Raw genomic sequence first — 21,257 nt, forward strand, 5'->3', positions numbered from 1 at the left:
TTCCTGCACTCTCTGATGGACAAGGTTGTCAGCAACACAATTCAGGAATTTATTGAAAGGAATATGTTTGTTTCTTAACAGGTATTGGGGTAATTAAAGTTTCCTGTCAGTATTACTTGAGTTACTTTTTTTTTCAATCTATAATTTGTAATCTGTAGTTTGCATCATCTGTATCTTCTCTTTAGTTGAGCAGTTGAGCATGTTGTTGTTAAACACAACATAATACAAGCCTGCTGAATGCACCCCTGGGATCTCTGCCTTCCTAAGCTTTTTACCCGAATTGTGGAATGCTTGGGTATACCTGTTTTCTCAGGCTCTGCTCAGAGCCATTAAGTAAGCTGCTACCACCTGGTTTGAAGAGGCCCTTTTCATTTCTTGAATCTGGATGGGATCAATACAGGGGATTTCCCTGTTCCCAAGAGTAAGCTCTCAAATAATTCTAGTTTTCACCTTTAATTAGGATTACTAGACTCAAGAAGTTTTGGAATGTGTCAGGCTGGTATAAAGCCAACACTAGAGTAACAGCAAATAAAATATTTTTATTTTAATACTTTCTGTTCTTTTTGAACAAATTGTATTCATCAATGTGTTGTAAAGTTTATGGTGCAGATTAAATACACAGTGATTATACTGATACTTGCACCAAAGCAACACTCATGTTGTCAACTATTAATGCTTTTTGTGTGTTAAAATATGTTTTATTGCATTAGTTTCTTCACTTGACAGTATTTGAAGGTGTTGTTCTGATGTACTTAAACTTACATGAAGTGCTATTCAAAAGACAACTGGACTTTCCTGGTTTTTTCCCTTGAAAACGTTTTGCTTTTCATCCTGAAGAAGCTTTCAACTGAAGCATCTTCAATTCTAGAACTACAGTATACCCGTATGATTGAGAATCTCCATGGATAGCTTACATGAAGCTATTATCCTTCATCATACCTTCATTTAATCAGCTTAAATAAGGAATAGGCATTACTTTTCTAATTCTTTTTATGGAAAGGTATGCTATGCTGATGTCGAATATTTTGTCGCTATTTGATTTCCCCAGGGTGTTGTGTTGTGAAGATTTTCTTTAATACTATCTTTAGTGAACAGTTCCCACTTCTTATTTTCAGTGCTTCTGACAGAAGTGTTAATGAAGCATTGAGTCATATATATATTGCTTTGCAGTATTTATACTAGATTTGCCCCCTCACTTAAATTTTCCACTAATGTTATTTGAGCTTAGAGAACCGAAACGCTATATATCTTTTTGTGTGGTTATATGATATTAACCTTGGTGTTACCTCGTGGGAAAATGCAGTATTCTTTTACAATTAATCACCACTGCGATTTTTCTTTGAAAAGATCCCTATTTTTATAGAATGCTATTGGATAGTGCTACTGAAAAGACAGAGAGCAATTCTACAGGGGCCTTAAGCTGTCTGTCTCCCATGCTGATATCAGCTAGAAATGAAGTTGACTTGGGAAATCACCCTCTAGATGTCAAAGTTTGGTAAATAATATTGGCTAGATGTTCTGTCAGGATAGCAGTTACCACAGATTCCCATTGATAAATTTTCTTCCTTCATCCACTCATGCTGGGAAAGCAAACATCAGTCATTCCTATTTGTAAACACAGTTTCTGTCTGCATAAGTAAACAGCATTCAACAATCGTAGAACCATAGACCTATACAGTTAGAATATCATCTCAAAAATAATTTAATCCAATATCCAATTCAGCACAGGACTGGCTTGCTCAGGATGGGCATTTCGCCAGTCCATCGCAGGATTTGGGACATGCCACTTTTCTTGTTATTATTTGAGGCAGAAGAGATGGATGGTTGTCGCCTTTGAGATGAGTAAGGAGTCAATTGATGGTGATGTTTTGAATTTATGTCTCCCAAACAGTAAATGGGCCATTCTGGCACCAGGGCAAGAGGATATGCAGCTGAACCTTGGGAATTTACCTATTATTATTGTCCATTTGTATGATCCTGAACTATTCTGTCCACTGTTGAAATTTGTTTATTGAATTTCAGAAATGCTAAACGTATATTAGTGACTTTACTATTTGCACCATTCTTTTTTTCTTGAACATTTTAATTATCAGCACTACAATCTGAACCTATCTTTAGTGCTCAGAAATAAATCCTTTGATAATAGGGCTTTGCAAATATGAATCAATATGGATACAGCATGATAGTAATGTTGATGAAAGCATTTGTTGGTAGAATAGAAAGAGCAATTCACATATTTTTATACTGATCCAAAGATTTTTTATTTTGTAGGAGACAGAATTATTGAAAATTGTTCTATTTAACTGATGAATGCTTTCTATCAGCAAAGGAATATCAATTTCATGCTGTCCTATCTTTTAAGTAAATAATTTTGCTTAGTATTCTTAAATGTCTACTAAGAAAGGAAACAGAAATCTGTATTACGTTTATATAGGCATATAGGATACTTAATAAACAATTTGTATTATTGTCCCTATGTTGTGTAAAATTTGTAGTAGTTGAAGAACAATATGTGTTACCTGTTAAGCATATTCTTGAAAAGAACACTCTATCCATTTTTTTTGTTTATAGTACAATAATTTGCATGCTATCTACTTATCATGCTCAAGGCAGCCTGCAATCCTAAAAGAGTCCAATATATATTAAAACTCATATCTATTACTGTTACATGCTGAAGATCCTACAGTCAAAACAGCTAAACAGCTACAATGTACCAACTGTATTCCCCTCTAATTATTTGAGATTTTACAGTATTTTTATAAATTGTATAATAGTAGTAGGAAATATAAACACAGAAAGTGATATATTTATTGTCATGGTGGAGGTTAAGATTGTAAGATTGCTTTTAAAAATTCTGTTTGGGATTTAAATAATGAAATATTACCTTGCAGAACAATTATTTTATGGTTGTTGATACTTCATTTGTTTAATAACAGTGTCTGCTATTTCATATCATCTCTGAAATTGTTTTTATACAGTGGAAGTGAACATGTCCTAATATAGTTACAAACTGATATTGCACTCCTGATCTTTAGTATATTTGCTATTTAAATAATCTAGAGGATGTCACTAAATTGTTCTGTGACAAAATATAGGGGCTCAGATTATTTAATCATAATATTTTCTGGATGGAATGATAGGGCACTCTAGAAAGGCATTCCCTATTATTAAATTTGCAAAAAACTATTCTTTAGCATATATGTCACTTGAATTCTAATTCTAGGAGTTTTGCTACTCAGTAACCAGTGTCAATGTACAGTAAGATTTTAAATCAAAACAGTCACCTAGCAACCAAGGCAGAAATCAGTTTCAAATCACATACATCATATTTAGGAACACAAACTGGAATTTAACTGAATATGAAAAAGTACAAAGAATCCATTGTACAATATGCTTAATACAAAATCAGGTATTTGTTTGGCATTTTTCTAGAGCTCCCACATAATTATGCCTCTTTTAGTATCAGGGTATTTGTTAATTTTTCATACCTTGAAAAAACAGAGTTAAATTAATTTGACCCACACAAAGAAATGAATGTATTGATAATGGGTCCAGAAGTATTAGTCAAATAAAGATTTTGTTTCCAAATTATAGAGATTATATTTTGTCATGATTGTTAATATACTGGAGGAATATACACATTCCAGATCAGATTCTGCACAGTAATATACAGTACAGTAAGTATATTATATAGTCAAACATATTCTCTTGAAAACTAGTTTCTATTATGTCCTCTAGTCTAGTCTAGTACATTGTATTGTCCTTCGACTTAGTCTCTATCTACTTTCATATTTGCATGTATCTTAAACATTGTACACTTACTAGGTACTTGTAGCTTTGGTGCTTCCTGTTTTCAGAGGAATTGTATAGCATGAGATTAGTGAGGTGCTCTGCTTTGGAGATGAAAAATTGTTTTTGAACTAGAAGTGGGCGTTCATGCTGTAATAGGCAGAGTATCTCTGGAAAAAAGTAACATCTTTTCCTGGAATTCCAGAAAAATATGTACTCGAGTTAACATGTTATTGAAGTTGTCTCTGTGCCTACTTCAAAGCATCTTCCAGTATCCCATTGGTGCCTCTAGTTTAACAATGAGTAGGGATTAAGACAAATATGGATGATGCCCCTTGAGTAGGTCAAGTATTGTGTGTGTATGTTTGTATGTGTGTAGAGAGAGAGAATGCTTGTAATGATGAAAGTGAATCTATGTGTATATTTGTATGCACTTTTACTTTTTCCTGGAATCATGTGACTTTGAGGTTGCCATTTGATATCCTGGGAAAGGGAGCAGCAGCTGTTTGGTATTGCAGATATATGTTATATTTATGCTTCAACATGCTTTGAAACACCTTTTGCAGGCTGAAACCCAGAAGCATGCCATCTTATTAAAAAATAATAGAATAACAGACTTAGAAGGGATCTTGAATCTTTTCCTGTGATCAAACAGGAAACCCTATACCAGGGGTAGGCAACCTTGGCTCTTTTATGACTCGTGGACTTCAACTCCCAGATTCCTGAGCTCAGGAATTCTGGGAGTTGAAGTCCATGAGTCATAAAAGAGCCAGGGTTGCCTACCCCTGCCCTATGCCATTTCAGACAAGTGGCTGTCCAGTGTCTTCTTAAAAACTTCCAGTGTTGAGCATCCACAACTTTTGTAGGCAAGTCATTCCACTGATTAATTGTTAATTGAATTCAAAGCGGAGTCTTTATCATGATAACAGAATTGATATTTTCTTAATGAAATATAAATTACAGTTTTGGAGTTTTTAGTTCTCCAAATCAAGTAGCTCACTCAAGGTTCAAAGACATAGAGAAAACTGCCTCTCACGAGTGGTGATAAGGTTAATCTAAAGGGCTGACAGCTGCAAAGGTGTTTTTGTGCACAGGCTGGATTTGTTTCTATCCCATATTCTCAATATGGCATATCTAACATAATGATTTTTGAAATCTGCATTAACCTTGACTTTGTTGTATCACAAATATCCATGCCACCCAAATCTAAGGTCATACTAAATTTTATTTTTAATGTGTGCCATTGTGCCCACAGTAAAAAAGGACAATAAAGGTTATCTGTCTGTCTGTCTGTCTGTCTGTCTGTCTGTCTGTCTGTCTATCTATTTATATCCTTTGATTGATAATTTTATTTGATCTGTAGCTCCACTGTATTCTGCATTGTTCGGGCTCTATGTTCAGTATAGTGTCTTCTTGTGGAAACCACTTTTGAAGAAAGATTCAGACAAACTGACATAGATGCAAAGATATGAACATTGTCATCTAGACAATGATCAGGAGACTGAAAACTAAGTCTCAAATGTTTAGCTTTAAGAAACAATAATTAAGTGAGATGTGATAGCATTTTTCAAGCACCCAAAAGAGTGTGTCATCCAGAGTACTGGTTCTCTGATAGTCCAGAGACCATAAAACCAAAATATGTTACCAGAAGGATATATTCTAGTTGAATCTTAGGAAAGCTTTTCTTCTGTTTGATAGTGGAAAATAGTGAACTCTTTTGATAGCATTTGTTCAATATACATTTGAGATGTTGAGTTCCTCTTTGCTAGAGTTGTTCAAGCAGAGAATCATCTACTGAGGATTCTTTAATTGAATTTTTGAGTGGTGCAGGGGATTTAACCCCATGACCTAAATGGCCCTTCTAGTTCTATGATTTTGTGGAAGATACTTTCATTTTCAGAGAGTAAGCAGAAATTACTTTTATCTGCTTTGAATTGCAGATAAGATTTGTAGTCTCTGTTCAGCTGTAATAAATGTTGTGCCATATATTCATCTTTAGGACGTATTGGTAGTATTTTAAATTTGAGAGTATATGGCCATTACATTTTGATTGAGGAAAAGGCAGAATATAAATTACTTAAGTATTATTTTCTGTTTGTATTCTTTGAACTGTGCTATTAGGATGCATCTTTAAATATCTTGCTTATATAATTTCTTATAGTTTATCATTTTCCTGCAGGCAGTTATTATATTGTGAAAATTTCTAATATATTTGAACAACATACTGTGTGGGTATGCTGTTGTTTCTTGTGGCTATGATGTAGAATTAATCCACATACATACATACATACATACATACATACATACATACATCCAAAATAGTCTCACTTTATAGCTTTAGGACTCATAAAAAAGGGATCTTACAGCATAGGACACAAAGCACTTGTAATTGGTGGGAATTATAATAAAGAAGCTCTTTGTACTTGCTTTCCTTAGAAGTAGGCCACTAAGAAATGTATAATTAAGAGTCAATGATCAAAATTAACAGCTGATCAAAGAAGGTACCACAAAGCTATTACTCCAGTTTGAAAGTTAGGTTCTTAATGAATGAAACACTACAATATAGGTACACACAGACTTCTCTGAACAGACATCTAGAATTTTAAGAGCATGTTGTATATATTCTCACAAAATGACTAGAATGGAAAAGATTGCTCAGACAAAATGGTTGCCATGGTGGGAAAGGTCAATCCATTTTGTGTCAGATGCATACATAACAGTTTATAATTTGACAAATTATAGTGAAAGTTCAGCCCAGCATAGGAATTTGGTTCATGGTGTAAGAAGCAAACAAATATAACAGTTGAAGTGGCAATTGAAAGTCAAGTTAATATTACAGTGAACATTACTATCCTGCTCCAAAAACCTAGTGGTAAAACATAGTTAAGGCAACAGCAAGATAGATAAACCTTTATTGTCATTTTTTATTGTGAGCACATTGGCCCAAGATCAAGTGGTACTGGAGATCAGTAGCAGAATTTGTGTTTTAAAAAGATGATGTCTCAATAAATATTATTAGGTACCGTAATTGTTCTCAGGCAGAACTTTTACACATATGAAGCCATCATCTCAAAGAGTTTGGTGATTCTTTGTTTATGGATTGGATATAGGATCTAGCTACAATGACGGTAGGAATTGGCTCTTCTTAGATAACAAGTAATACAATCAAAGAAAGAAGAAAGAAAGAAAAATAAAGCAAAGTAAGTATGTTAAAGAAAAGAAAAACACAGGAACATAGAAAAAAAAGCATGAAAAAATTATGTATATAAAGAACAGAATTCTGATATCTTCTCAGTAATTATACATACAGTTCAAACTGTTTTCTCCAATTTCATTCTAATTCTCTTCTTTCTATAACCTTTCTAATCATCAAACCATAATTTATCAAATCATTTTCTTTTTCAAGCAAAAAGTCCTGGTGGAGTGGACAAATGCAGACCTCAGAGGACTGGAGCTCAATCAGAGTTTGTTGGAGGCAATTTCATAATTGTCTGACAATGTCATAGCCTGGCCGTAAAACATTAATTGGCTGCTCTGATCTGCTTTGACATTGTATATAAACTGCCTTGCTATCATGTTGGTCTTTTTAGCCTGAAATAATTAGGTAGTGAAAATAATTAGAATCTTTTCAAAATAATCATTAGAATCTTATAAATCCTGTTGAACATTTTGATCTGTTGAACATGCAGGCATACAATAATATGAGAACCAATGAATTTGTGAATAGACTGGATTCACATAAAATGTTTAAATGCACAAGAATCATCTCTTTTGATTTATATACTGAGAATAATTAGTATATTTTCCATTTTTAAATTTTAAAAACTCAATTTTGAATATATAATATCAAAAGGTAGCTACAGAACAGTGTTTCTCAACCTTGACAATTTTAAGGCATGTGGACTTCAACTCCCAGAATTCCACAGCCAGCAATGCTGGCTGTGGAATTCTGGGAGTTGAAGTCCACATGCCTTAAAATTGTCAAGGTTGAGAAACACTGCTATAGAAAGAGATAGACAGGGACATACATCAGAAGAAGCTTTTCTACTTATAACTGAGAATATATTTGAATAAATATGGCAACTGAATTTGAGAATCATAGCAAATTTCAAGCAGTATTGTTGCATGAAATTCCTTGATGGTAGGTTCAAGTTCATATGAAGTGTTAGTGCCATTTTATAATACCTTGGTAAGACCACACTTGGAATATAGCATCCAGTTTTGGTTGTCATGATATAAAAAGGATGTTGAAACTTTGGAAAGAGTGCAGAGAAGAGTAACAAAGATAATTACGGACTGGAGGCTAAAACATATGAAGAATGGTTGCAGGAATTGGATATGGCTAGTTTAACAAAAAAGAAGGAATAGGGATGACATGATAGCAGTGTCCCATTATCTAAGAGGCTTGCACAAAGAAGAGGGGGTCAACCTATTCTCCGAAGCATCTGAAGGTAGAACAGGAAATTAATCAAGGAGAGAACCAACCTAGAAATAAGGATAAATTAGCAGAATGGCTTGCCTTCAGAAGTTGTGGGAGCTCTAACAATGGAGATTTTAAAGAAAAGAGTGGACAATCATTTATCTGAAATGGTATAAGGTGTCCTGGTTGAGCAGGGAGTTGGACTAGAAGATCTTCAAGGTCCATTCCAACTCTGTTATTCGATTATTCAGAACTCACAGGTTTGAAGTAAGTAAAATGAAAGAACGAGAGACTAGAACAGGAAATATTTTCATTATATAGGCTTTCTGCACTATGAGTCACTTTATTTATTATTATTCAGTCTGTTTTTCTACTTTCTAATGGAGCATATAGTTATTGTAGAAATTATTGCATGTAGTGATGGTAGAAATAACAAAAATAGATTTTTAGTTTTGATCCCCTGAGCACTGCCCAGTATCAATACTGTGAGATGGGTGGCTATATAAATTGTTTATATAAATAAATAAAATTGATAGCACTGGGTAATTATTTTCAAACTATAATAATAAGAATGAAAAAAGTCAAAATGGAATAGATAGTATTTTAAAATGAGTAGAGCTCACTGAAGGAGCAAAATATTATAGCAATACAGAATATTAAAGAAGAATATTAAAACCATAAAGGAACAAGAAAACAATGTTGGAAAATAAGATGATAAGCCGAATGTCAGAGACTTAGATGAAAATCTGAGTCAACAGGGAGATACTGGATTAGAGTCAGAGATAAAAAAAGGTGGGAAAAATTTCCTACAAAATAAATTTCAGAGATGCAAATGTAGAAGATGGGGAATTTGAAAAAAAAGTGCTCAATAATACTACAGTTTCATTCAGAGAATGTGATGGAATATGCAAGAGGCCACCAAATTAACTGAGACTGTTGTATTTGACATTTTCAGAAAAGACTTAATGGGAATTGAGCTGAAATAATGCTTGGAGCTGTAGTAATAGAGAACCTGAGTCATATGTTCCAAAAAAGAAAGAGGTTTCCCCCCCCCTCAAAATGGTTGTGTACTCTGCAATTCAATGCTATAGTGTTACACTTGAAATTTTTTGGGTGTCTTCCACTCAGCTTTCCAAAAAATCCAAGTCACAGAAGTATTCATGAGGTCCAGACTTTTAGAACTGGAAATGATGACCAAACTGTGCAGTAATCCTTCTTGTATCTTGTTGTGTTGCTAGTTTTTTTCAATTTGTTCTTTGGGTTGTCATATATAATTCTATATAAAGGTAACCAGTTTCTGGCACAGTATTTTTCAAAATGTTTTGAAAAGCTTTTTTGCTAAACTTGACAAGATAATTCTTCCTTTCCCTGCAAATTTCAGATCACTCAATCTTCATTTATAAAAATGAGAGGCTTATTCAATTTTTCTAAAGTGTCAATAGTAGTAATTGAGAATTGAATAGAAACATGCTGTATTTCACATCTTTTTCTCAATCAAGGTATTACACTTAGATTTATATGGATTTAGATCTATGTTATGCTCATGAGTAGCATAGCATCTGAGGCACAGGCTTACAGAGGGTCCTTACTGTTGAGTCCTTCCGGGACTGCCTGCAAACGCCCGAGCCGTTTGCAAGGCTCGGGACATAACACTTACCTTCCTAGTTTTTTTTTTTAAGCAAGATGTCTGGAAAACAGAATACAATCTTCCAACCAACCTACTTTCATTTGCCTTTCTTTTTCTCATTAGCTGAATTTTATAAACTATAAATTTGTATGCATTATTTTAGTTACAGCATTTAGATGTTTTGTTTTTTTGAAAACAAGCACAGATTTTAGAAGTAGAGGAGGGAGTATAGAATATGCCTCTCTCTGATGACAGCCTATATTTTTATCATTTTGCATTTTTCTTGGCACTTTAGTTTGATTTTAGTTTTTAATCATCTTCCCAAAAGAGAAACTACCATTTTACTGGCAGTATGAAAACTTGTGCATATGTTATCTTCTCCAAGCACTTTTCTCCTTTCTATTTTTCCCTGTCAAACAGTTATCCAAAGCTAGATCTGAGCCATGTTTCTGCATGTGTGACTCTTAAAGTACACATTCACAATTACAATCCTTGCCTTTTTTTGCATGAATACACATTTTGACAAAAATATATGACTAATTGCTATTGCAGATTAGTAAATCTTGATGGAGAAAAGGTATCTACAGTAGTCCTTAATTTACAACCACAATTCAGCCCAACATTTCCATTGCTAAGCAAGACAGTTGTTAAGTGAGTTTTGCCCCATTTTATGATTTTTCTTGCCACAGTTGTTAAGTGAATCACTGCTATTGTTAAGTTAGTAACACAGTTGTTAAGTGACTCTGGCTACCCCATTGACTTTGCTTATCAGAAGGTCATAAAAGTTGATCACATGACCCTGGGAAACTACAACAGTCATAGATACATGCCAGTTGCCAAACATCCAAATTTTGATCACATGACCCATGGGGATGCTGCGATGGTCATAAGTGTGAAAAACAGTCATAGGTCACTTTTTTCAGTGCTGTTGTAACTTTGAACAATCATTAAACAAATGATTGTAAGTCAAGGACTACCTGTATCTGGCTTGCAATGATTTTGGATGCTGCATAATATCCAGTATATAATGTGCTCTTCAAGATTTTTCCCAGTTGCAATGTATGGCTGTGAAAATTGGACCATAAGAAAGGCTGAGCACCAAAGAATTGAAGCCTTTGAACTATGGTGCTGGAGAAGACTCCTACGAGTCCCTTGGACTGCAAGGTGTTCAAACCGGTCAGTCCTAGAAGAGATCAACCCCGACTGCTCCTTAGAAGGCCAGATCCTGAAGTTGAAACTCAAATACTTTGGCCACCTAATGAGAAGGGACTCACTGGAGAAGAGCCTAATGCTGGGAAAGATTGAGGGCAATAGAAGAATGGGACGACAGAGAATGAGGTGGCTGGATGGAGTCACTGAAACAGTAGGAGTGAGCTTAAATGGACTCCAGAAGATGATAGAGGACAGGAAGGCCTGAAGGAACATTGTCCATGGGGTCGCAATGGGTCGGACACAACTTTGCAACTAACCACAACAAGACTTTAAGTCTTCCATTAGGTCTCGTTGGCTTGTTTTAAATCATGAATTTGGTGGAAAATGGGCACATCTTTTTTCCTGTTAACTTCACAGATTAAATGCTGTGAATATTTTCCAGTAAATGCAGAGCAATGTGTTCTGTTGATACATAGAAGAGCAACTGATGGAATACGTTCTTTTGATAATGGTTTGTTCATTTTCCAAACTGAATGGACAACCAGGCCTTCTCAACTAATATAGTTTTATTTCAACAAAACTATGAAGATGGGTTCCAGCACATCCGAAAGCTTGGAAGAATAAACCTATGGTCCTGGTGACCGACCCAGACTGGATCTTCTAATATAGCAATATAGTTTTGTTGTCTGTTTTCTAGAGGCTGAAATCAAATAATTTCCTATTGTAACTTGGTGCTAAGGCAAGCGGCATGATATATTAAAGCTTTCAACTGATGTGGAGCAAGGCATAATTATTTGTCTCGTCAAAGCTTTAGTGTGTTACAGTGTAGACTTTGGCAGCACTGCTTAGTGCTGGTACCTCTGAATAAATTAGCACTTATTGTGATCTAATGCAGAGGAGGAATTGTACGTGTTTGTGCTCAGAAATCAGAGGCTGCTGCAGCTGCATAGCTGCACATTTAGTTACTAATAATTGCTAGTTCAGATATTGATATTAGAATGTCATTAAGTGTTTTTCTTGTCCTGATATTTTAAAGTGAATAGTAAATCTATGCTGGTATTTCTTTGCATTTGTAGCACAAGAAGGGTATTCAAACACATGCCCATTTTAAACTATAGTTTATGCTGGTGCATTTGTCTTCTAGATTGAGCTGCAGCATGTTGCTTTCTGTCTGAATTTATGTTCAGAGTCCCACTCTTTGTAACAAGAAGGATATTCTAGAGTATTCTAGAACCATATCCCACATCATAGGAAACCATTTGAGGAGTGAGAAAGGTGGGAAGAGAAAATGCAATTTTTATCCCTTTTCCTCTTGTGACTCCCAAAAGGCTAAAAAACTTCTGGAAACTTGGACATTCCTTATAAAATGAGAGGCTGTGTTGTAACATTTTGTCCCGCATCTTTGTATCTAGAGAGAGGAAGATTTCAGCCCTGAGCTACAAATATTCTCCTTTATTAGAGGAAGATATTGCTCCAAAATGTTATGTAAATTACATCAAAATAAAGCAAGTAGTTTAATTTACACTTTACAGTATAGAACAAAGTCACATTTATGTTAGCTCAGATTTTGAGAAAAAGTTAGTGATGTAGGTGAAGGAAATTCTACCTTCCATTGCTTCAAGTTGATTGGGCAAATATGACTAAAATTCTGATAAAATAGTTAAAATAGTATTCTCATAAAAACTGAATAAAATATGATATGCAATAATGATAAAATGACTACAGAAAGTGTATGCACTTGAGAGGGAGAAAAATTGAGAAACAGAAAAAAGCAAACATTTTGCAATTAACTTTCAAATGTCTCTAGCATTTTTATAACATAATCAAAACTGTAAAACGTAGTGTTAATATTATGTAAGACATTAGCTCTTCAGTGTTGAATTGTGCAATGGTTATTCCTCAGTTTTGTTTCTACTGTATTGAATTATTGAATTGATTTGCTTATATTTTATATATAAGATAAGATAAGATAAGATAACCTTTATTGCCATTTTTTTTACTGTGGGCACAACAGCACACATCAAAAAAGAAATTTAGTTGCCCACTCTCAAAGTCAAACACATACATGACACACACCTAAACATACTATGTACAACATATGTATAGACCCACACACCTATATATAAATAACAAATAAATATTAAATACTGTCCATCTTGAATATATAATGGAAAGAGGAAGCTTGAGAGTTCGCAAGGTTAATGCTGTATGGAATGAAACTATGGCTGAATGTGGATGTTCTGCTACGGATACCATGAAGCCTCCTTTCAGAAGGTAACAAGGAAAACAGGTCATGAAGAGGATGTGTAGTGTCCCAAATAATCTTATCCATGTAGTTTTTGTGGCTTCAATATGTGAACAGTTTGCCATTAACTTTCTAGGATTTTTTAAATATTATTTTCCTAGTCTAGCATTTAGCCTTGATATTTGTTGGAGTTCTACCACCTGAGTACGTACTGACTACACCCACTTCTGCTTATCTGTTAGGCTCAGCTGCATATTTTCACCCGCTGAGACATGAATCTGTTGTTATGTTTTATTATACCATAGACATATTCAGTGAATTGGGTAAGTACATATATTGTATGGCTATATGCTCCTATGTGCTCCCTAGTACATTTAGGGTCTATTCAGTGGTGACGCATACATCAGGCAATTAGAAAGAAAACTTAGGATTCTTACTAATCCTTCTGGGAATAAACAATAGTTAAGAGATGATTTGCAATCTTATTACTGTGGAATCTGAAGATCTAGAAAAGACAATCAAGATGGAAAATTCTGTGGAAGAGAAGTCCACAGAAAGAATGCTGCAGGTGAATGAGTAGTTATACAAATTGTTTTATTAGGAAATGTTTGGGGCTTGGAATTTTAGTCTGAGGTATCTGGATGATGGATTGCTGGTACAAGATACAGTAGATTGCACCCCAGAAAACTCATAAGCCACATTATGCTTCCTTTTGTACCATAGTATTCAATTGTCTATACCAGACATGTCAAACACAAGGCCCAATTTCAGCAGGCAGCAAGGTGCAAAGCTGGCAAGCTTCACGCTGCCCGGCTCAGCCTCTCGACACTGTGAGGAGAGCGCCTCACTGCGTCCCGAAACCAGGCAGGCTGGGGAATGGACAGCATTGTGCAGGTAACGTCGACTCTCATGTTGCTCATGGCGTCCCCTCCCCCAAAGCCCACCAAGTCAGATATGTGAAGTAGGCGAGGGCCATGTGCTGGCCACTTCCAGGCGATGGTGCATTTCTTCATTCCTCACAAAGGGTGACACCTCCCCAGCTGCGTTTCTTGCCTGTTTTTCTCCCTCCCTCATCTCACATATTTTCCCACCACTCTGTTCTAAGGAAGGAAGGAAAGAAGGAAGGAAGGAAGGAAGGAAGGAAGGAAGGAAGGAAGGAAGGAAGGAGAGGAAGGGTCTGAGGGAAGTCCTGCCTTAGTCCTGCCCTGCTGTCCTTTCACCCTTTCCTTGCCCTCTCCTCCTGGCCTATCCTGGGCGTCTCCCATCCTATTGCTAAGGAAGCTTTGGATACAAAGCCGGGTCTCCTCCCATGGAGAGGGAGTGGGCCTACCTCTGACTTTGCCCTCATACCCATCATGAGCAACCTGGCTAAGGAGAGCAAGCACAGCAGCAGCAGCAGCCTTGAGGAGGAGGTAAGTGCAGCTGGGCACCCCCTTGGGGTAGTGGGACTGGGCATGGTGCTGAGGGTGCTTGAGGGCCGGGCTGGGTGTTTTTGACCTCTGCTGCCCAGGGCTCGGGAAGCCTGCAACACCATCCAGCCCCCCCTTGCATGGCCTGAGAGGAACAGTGAGGCTCTTCCAGTGGACCATGTCTTGGCGCTTGCCCCAGTCCCACTCCCTTCTGCCAGAGACCCTCAGATCTGTCCCACTCCTGCCCAGGCCCCCACAGGCACCCTTGACGCGAACGATGAAGAGCTGGCCATGCCCACCCAGTAGGCCACACCCACTCCAGCCACGCCCACCCAGTAGGCCACGGTCACACCTACCCGGCGCCCCAAGGACAACCGCAATGCTGATGTGACCCTTAATGAAATTGAGTTTGACACCCCTGGTCTATACAGTAATTTTAGAGTATGGAAATAAACCAGTTAAGATTGAACTCGAAGGGAGATAGGATTTAATTACTATAATGGAGACCTAATGGCATAATTCCAATATGTGGAATATAGCAAATGATATTGGTGTTCCAAAGAAATGGAAACTGCACAAAGGAAGAAAAATTGTATTATATGTTACAATGTTTACATCTATTTAGCAATCCAGCTTACTGAACTTGGAATATACCATAGAGTATTTGCAAATTGCTGGAAGGATAAGATTGGATCTCAAGAAAAAGTAAAAAGATAGACCCCCTCCTCAAAAAAAGAGAAGGTAACTCACTGGAAGCAGAACCAGAAAGACCAAAAAAATCAAACCAATGAGATCTAACCATCATCTTAATCAAAGACCTAGAAGAACTGGGTCCTATAAAATGATACTACTTAATTAATGGGACTTGGAATTATCCACTATAGGTGCTGTCACCCGAAGAGCAAAAATATATAGAGGCAGGCAGTGTTTCAAGTAACCAGGCCCCATGCCATGCAGGGGATTATAGGTGATAATCAGCACTTTGAATTGCACCAACAAACCAACCTGTAACCATTGTAGGTATTGAAATAGAGAGGGAGACACTGTCAGGCCTTCTCTGCATTTACATGGCCAAACCTTGGGTGCTTGGCAACATGGACACATTTATGGCCATTTGCAGCAGCATGTGATTAACATTTTATAATGGTTTTGCCAAAAACTGAAATTTCTGATTTTTGCCAAAACTGTGCCTTATTGACCATAGTGTTTGCTTAACAATCACTAAAAGAGGTCATAAAATTGGATCAGTCTCATGATTCATCCATTTTATGTGTGTTATGACCTATGATTGTAATGGGCAGGCTCCATTTCTGTTATATGTCAAGGACTACCTGTACAGGTAAAATTCAGATGAGTTCTAGCCTTCCATGGAAAATGATGGCACAATATACGTAAGCACCTAAAAATGCAAGTTAGCGATAGGTGATATTTTAGAACAGGATTTCAGGACAAGTCTTGAAATCTGCATTCTTGGCCTCTTATTGTCAGATTTCCGCATTTTGGATGTGGGGTATAAATAAGATAAAATGAAGTCCAAGGAAAATAGCGTTACTCATCTTGAATCTAATAATGCTTGTGTTTTGATCTCATATCTCCTTATTAAGTGAAAACTGCTATTGATATTTATATATTACCATCTGTTGAACACAAGATTGGAAACAGTTTATTCTGATTATTTTCCAGCTGTACTAAACTTAAGGAAAAAATGGAAAAAAATAGAATAAAGTTGGATCGTGTGCATAAGTGCTGAATTGTATGTTGTAAGAGCATGTTGAATTTTGTTAAATTCAGTGCATTCATTTCTACATTTTCAGTTGGTTCTTCATATTTGTCTTATTTTTAAGAAATACGGTTTCTGGGATGCTGATCAAACAGTGATTGTTTTTATGCTTTAATTTCTGTGCTAAATATTATTGATTCTTTTTGTGGCCAGCATTTCATCTCAGCGAAGATCATTGTTTATCATTACAACAAGTTGATTTTCATTTTGGGAAGGAACTTGTGGGAATGCTGTGGTAATAATGCTTCTATATTAAAATGTATATCTGGGCTTGACCAGAAAAGCTTAATTTGAACAGGGCATTCTTCCAATTCTAGCATTCAGTAACAGCCCCTTCAGTACAGCTGAGCTTTTAAAATTATATTTACATGTTAATTAATTGTAGAATAGTTTGAATGTATATTATCTTTTGTGGTGGCATCTGGTATTTTTTGTTTAGGAAGAGTGGTACTCAAGAGTCTTTTCTCAGAAATACTTGGCAATACATTGAATTGTATTAATGGTAGAACTACTTCAGCTTCCATTAATCTTACAGTATAGTAAATTTTCCCCTCAAGTGTGTTTTCACGTGATTTGTGGATAGCTTTTCCTGGCAATTTTTCCTGGCAATTTTTTTTGTAGACAATATATCTTAGTGGACTTCATCAGCTGAAGGCTGTCATAATAGTGGAAAGACTAAAATCTACTTAGGCCATGAATATATATTCGGATATACAGTAATTCCATACACATGGAAAATATTAGCCTACTGGATAACAGTTTTGTGAATTCCAGCTTTGGTGCATTATTTGTTTAATTTAAAATATTTTATTGTTGCCGTTCTGAATTTTGTCTGGAATACGAAAAATACTGGGACCATGTATAATTATCTTGAGAATGCTTGTTCAGTATTCAAATTTATTTGTCATTTCTTGGTAAATGCATAATAAGTTTTTTGAAAAACATTTTCAGTTTTGAAATGCCATATCTCAGTGGTGGCGAACCTATGGCACGCATGCTAGAGGCGGCACTTGGAGCCCTCTCTGTGGGCACACGCACGGTTGCCCCAGCCCTGCCTCCTCCCACAGCCCCCTCCTCACCAGCAGTCCTCCGGAGGAGAGTCACCCCCGGGTTCAGCCCACACAATGATGTGCAGCCAAGGACATGGTAGCTGGGCAGAGGGAACAAGACTCCACTCTTGCACCCCATCGCATGCAGATAATGCTGCAGGGCACGGGCGGAGAGCATGGCCACCACGGCGCTGCTGGGCTGCCTGGATGATCTGTGGCAGATCATGGAGGTGGTGGGTGGTCCAGCGGGCCCAGCGGAGCGGGGACAGGGGTGAGGGGTGGTTTTGGGGCACTCACTCTCTAAAAGGTTCGCCATCACTGCCATATCTTAAACTAGCTCTCTTTTTGATGACATTCCAGACCAGGTTCAAGATTTCAAGATGAATTTCAATTGCAAATCAATTTCCCAACCTGCCATATATTTATTTGATTTAGCTGTTGCTAGTGCTTATATATATAGGCATGGAGAATGTTTTTTTGGGGGAGGCAGAAGTTGTTATTTTGAATGTATAAGGCTGCAAAAGTTGCTGATGTGTTTATGCTACTGAAAGTGAGGCTGATATTTTTCTGCTTGTGTTTGTGTGTGGGTGTATTTTCAATGTTTTGAGGGTGGTGATGGGAATAAGACACCTCTGGGAAGGACAAAGTGCACTCTTAAAACAACTTTTCCCCTGCAGCCATTTTAGGCCAATTTTAGGTTGGAGAAGAGAGTTGAAAGATAGGTGGGAGGATTTGCCTTGCAGATATTTCTCACTTCCATTTAAACTCTTAAAAATCTGAACGAAGCAAAAACATTGAGTTGCAATCAGCCTATAAAATGGCAATTTTAGGACTGTTAGGGATTTCAAATAGGATTTGGTGTCAGGACTCTCTAAAGTATTCTACTCCCATTTTTACTCTTTATTTTGGTGGGAGAAAAAATCATTCCATTTTGCCACAACATTCAGATGCACCCTCTTTTTTTTCACTTATTCTTTTTTAAATTATTTTTTGTTCTGGTTCTTCTATTGTATTGTTTTATTTCATACAATTTGTTTATATTTCATATTTCTAGCTTGCCCAGCTCCCATAAAATGTAAACTGAAAATATTTGTTCAATAAATCATGTTAATCATATTTTTAAAAGAATGAGACTATTTCCAGGAAGTAAAAATAATTCAGTGGTGTACTTATGTGCCTTGTTACTATATGATCAGGAGGTGGTGCTATAGAAATTATTTTAATTATTGCAAGAAAAATAGTACAGGTTGTGATCCCTCTTTTTCACACATTGGAAATGATATACTTCAGTTGGATGGTAGTAGCAGAAACAACTAAGTCATTACCCTAAAGCAAGAGGCAGTACAAAGAATATGAAAAATCTATATAGTATTTCAACTCTAATTTCTGTAATCTTTAATTGGGTGAAGTTGTACACCATAGAGCAAAACCTTTTGAACCAAGGTACTTCAAATGGATTTGAAATTTGGCAAATTTTATAAATCATTTTATGAGATAAAATAATCGTAAGACAGTTTATGACAGTGGTGGCGAATCTATGGCATGGGTGCCAGAGGTGGCACTCAGAGCCCTCTCTGTGGGCACGTGCGCCATTGCCCCAGTCCTAGGCCTTCAGCTAGGTTTTATAAAACCTTTTCGCTTTAGGCCTCCGCTGCCGTGTACAAAAAAAAAACGGTTCAATCAATCAGTCAATTTTTTCTTGTGGGAAAAAAAAAGATCTTGCAAAGTTGGAATTGATTGATTGAACTTTTTAGTCCCACCCAGTCTGCTGTTACCACTGCAGCCACGCCCACCCAACTGGCCACACCCACCCAATGAGCCACACCTACCCAGCACCCGATGATAATAAGTGGGTTTTGGTTTGCAGTTTGGGCACTCGGTCTCTAAAAGGTTCGCCATCATTGGTTTATGATAATAAAAATAGTTTATGATTATATAAAATGTCATAAAATATTTCCTATGCTGATGTTTGACTGGGCGATTTTGAAACAGACACATCTCTGCATTTATTCTAGCTCTTTTAAAGGCAAGGCAGTAGAAACTCTGTCATTGTTGAAGGCATTGAGGTATCTGGTAAGAAAATATCTCTGAAACAATGATCCAAAGAGTCACGCATTGTCTAGTATTTTGATAAAAATAAGCAAATATTCTGCAATAGAATTTTGGTTAAATGAATCTTAATTTAAAGATACATTACAGTAAAATAGTCTGCAAAAGATACAATGTACAATAAATATTAAAGCTCTGAAATTAGAACAAATCCTCCATGGCCTCTACATCTAAAAACCTGATGGTTAAATTAAGAATGGCTAAAGGGAACAAATGGTAAACTGTATTAATCTGTGATGTAGACTTCTCCATAAATTGTTCCCCTTCTGAATTTTCTCTGAAAATTAAAAGCTTTTTGATCTAAATTTAGAAATGAAACAAAATTGACCATTCTAACCTGTAAATATTTTCTTTTCCAACAGATTCTAAATGAAGAATGAAAGATAAATCTTTGGCAAAAGTTTAACCTTGCTTCAAGAATGACCAGTCTACTTTCCCTTTGGATTTCATAAACTATTGCTTGATCTGTCTATGTTGATTTTTATTGATCATATCAAGACAAGTGAAATGTTTTGTAGGCTTTCTAATCCTTTCTAGATCTTAAGACCGCAAGGATTTTGGTGCTGAATGGAAACAATGAATGTTTTTAATAACAAAGAAGTCTATGCCCTGGTTGATGGTCATCACTGGAGAGATCAAAGGAAGATCTGTCAAAGATTATGGGAATGATTCTCACAAGATCACATTGTCAGTTCAATCTAGGGGCCTTGCTGATCATATTTACTTTATATATACTTTGAGCGTAACAATGTGATGACTTTTTCTGATTTTTCTAGATATTTAATGTTAGTTTCAGTTATTTGCAAAAGGAAATGGAGATTTTATGGACTTTATCATCTACATTTGACAGTTGCCACAATCTGCAGTGGCCTACAGTAACCATGTGACCTTAACTTGCTGTTTCTACTGCCTTAAGAGGCATCCTAGGGAGATTTCCTTGGAAATTCAAGTTCTTGCTCTAGCACAGGCAATTTGCAAAGTATTGCCATGATGTGTGAGGTAATGCCTACCATTAGTGAGGGTGACCCCTTAGGGCCACAGCCAGGCTCTGATTCTGATGCCAACTTTGAACAGCTGATGGTGAACATGCTTGATGAGAGAGATAAACTGCTAGAGACTCTTCGGGAAACACGTGAGACACTATCTGTGACTCAGGGCCGGCTGCAAGAGACTTTGCATGAGCGAGACCAATTGCAGAGACAGTTAAACTCTGCTCTACCTCAGGTAAGAAGATAAATATACCAGATTTTTGTTAGCTGAAATATAAGCAAGCAGCAGGAATAGTTAGACTCAAGTGTATTGATCTTGTGTTATTTAGTACAGAGAAAATAGCTTTTATACTGTAATCGCTAAACCAATGCATTAAGACATAAAGATAATACTGTATTCATTACTTTCTTATTTGTCACCAGTGCTTGACAGAGGTAATGCTTCTAAAGTAGCGTTGGCTTTCTCATTTAGAACAATTCTCTACCATCATTATTTAGAAAAGATAGTCTGTCTAGGTATGCAAAATGAAGACCATGAAAATGAAAATCCCTCTCAAATAGCTGAATATCCATTAGATCAGTGGTTCTCAACCTTTTTAATGCCGCAACCCCCAACCGGTCGTAAGTCGAGGACTAAACCGTTGTAAGTCAAGGACTAAACCGGTCATAAGTCGAGGACTACCCAACC

The 21,257-nt window shown here is 36.5% G+C and overlaps 1 protein-coding gene across 5 annotated transcripts in view; it reads left to right on the forward strand.

Annotated features, from left to right (window-relative positions):
• Positions 1–21,257, forward strand: part of PPFIA4 (PTPRF interacting protein alpha 4) — a 102,442-nt gene that overhangs the window by 6,177 nt on the left and 75,008 nt on the right. For 4 of the 5 annotated variants that reach the window (XM_039319160.1, XM_039319163.1, XM_039319164.1 and 1 more), the window contains exon 2: positions 19,943–20,804. In XM_039319160.1, the coding sequence (XP_039175094.1) occupies positions 20,568–20,804 (237 nt within the window). In that variant the 5' untranslated portion in view covers positions 19,943–20,567. Of the gene's footprint in view, positions 1–14,106; positions 14,128–19,942; positions 20,805–21,257 lie in introns of those variants that run through there. The other variant, XM_039319162.1, reaches the window with a different exon arrangement.

The sequence above is a fragment of the Crotalus tigris genome, unplaced genomic scaffold, assembly GCF_016545835.1.
Source record: "Crotalus tigris isolate CLP2741 ecotype Arizona unplaced genomic scaffold, ASM1654583v1 scf7180000022411.5474196:2289641, whole genome shotgun sequence".
Lineage (NCBI taxonomy): Eukaryota > Metazoa > Chordata > Lepidosauria > Squamata > Viperidae > Crotalus > Crotalus tigris.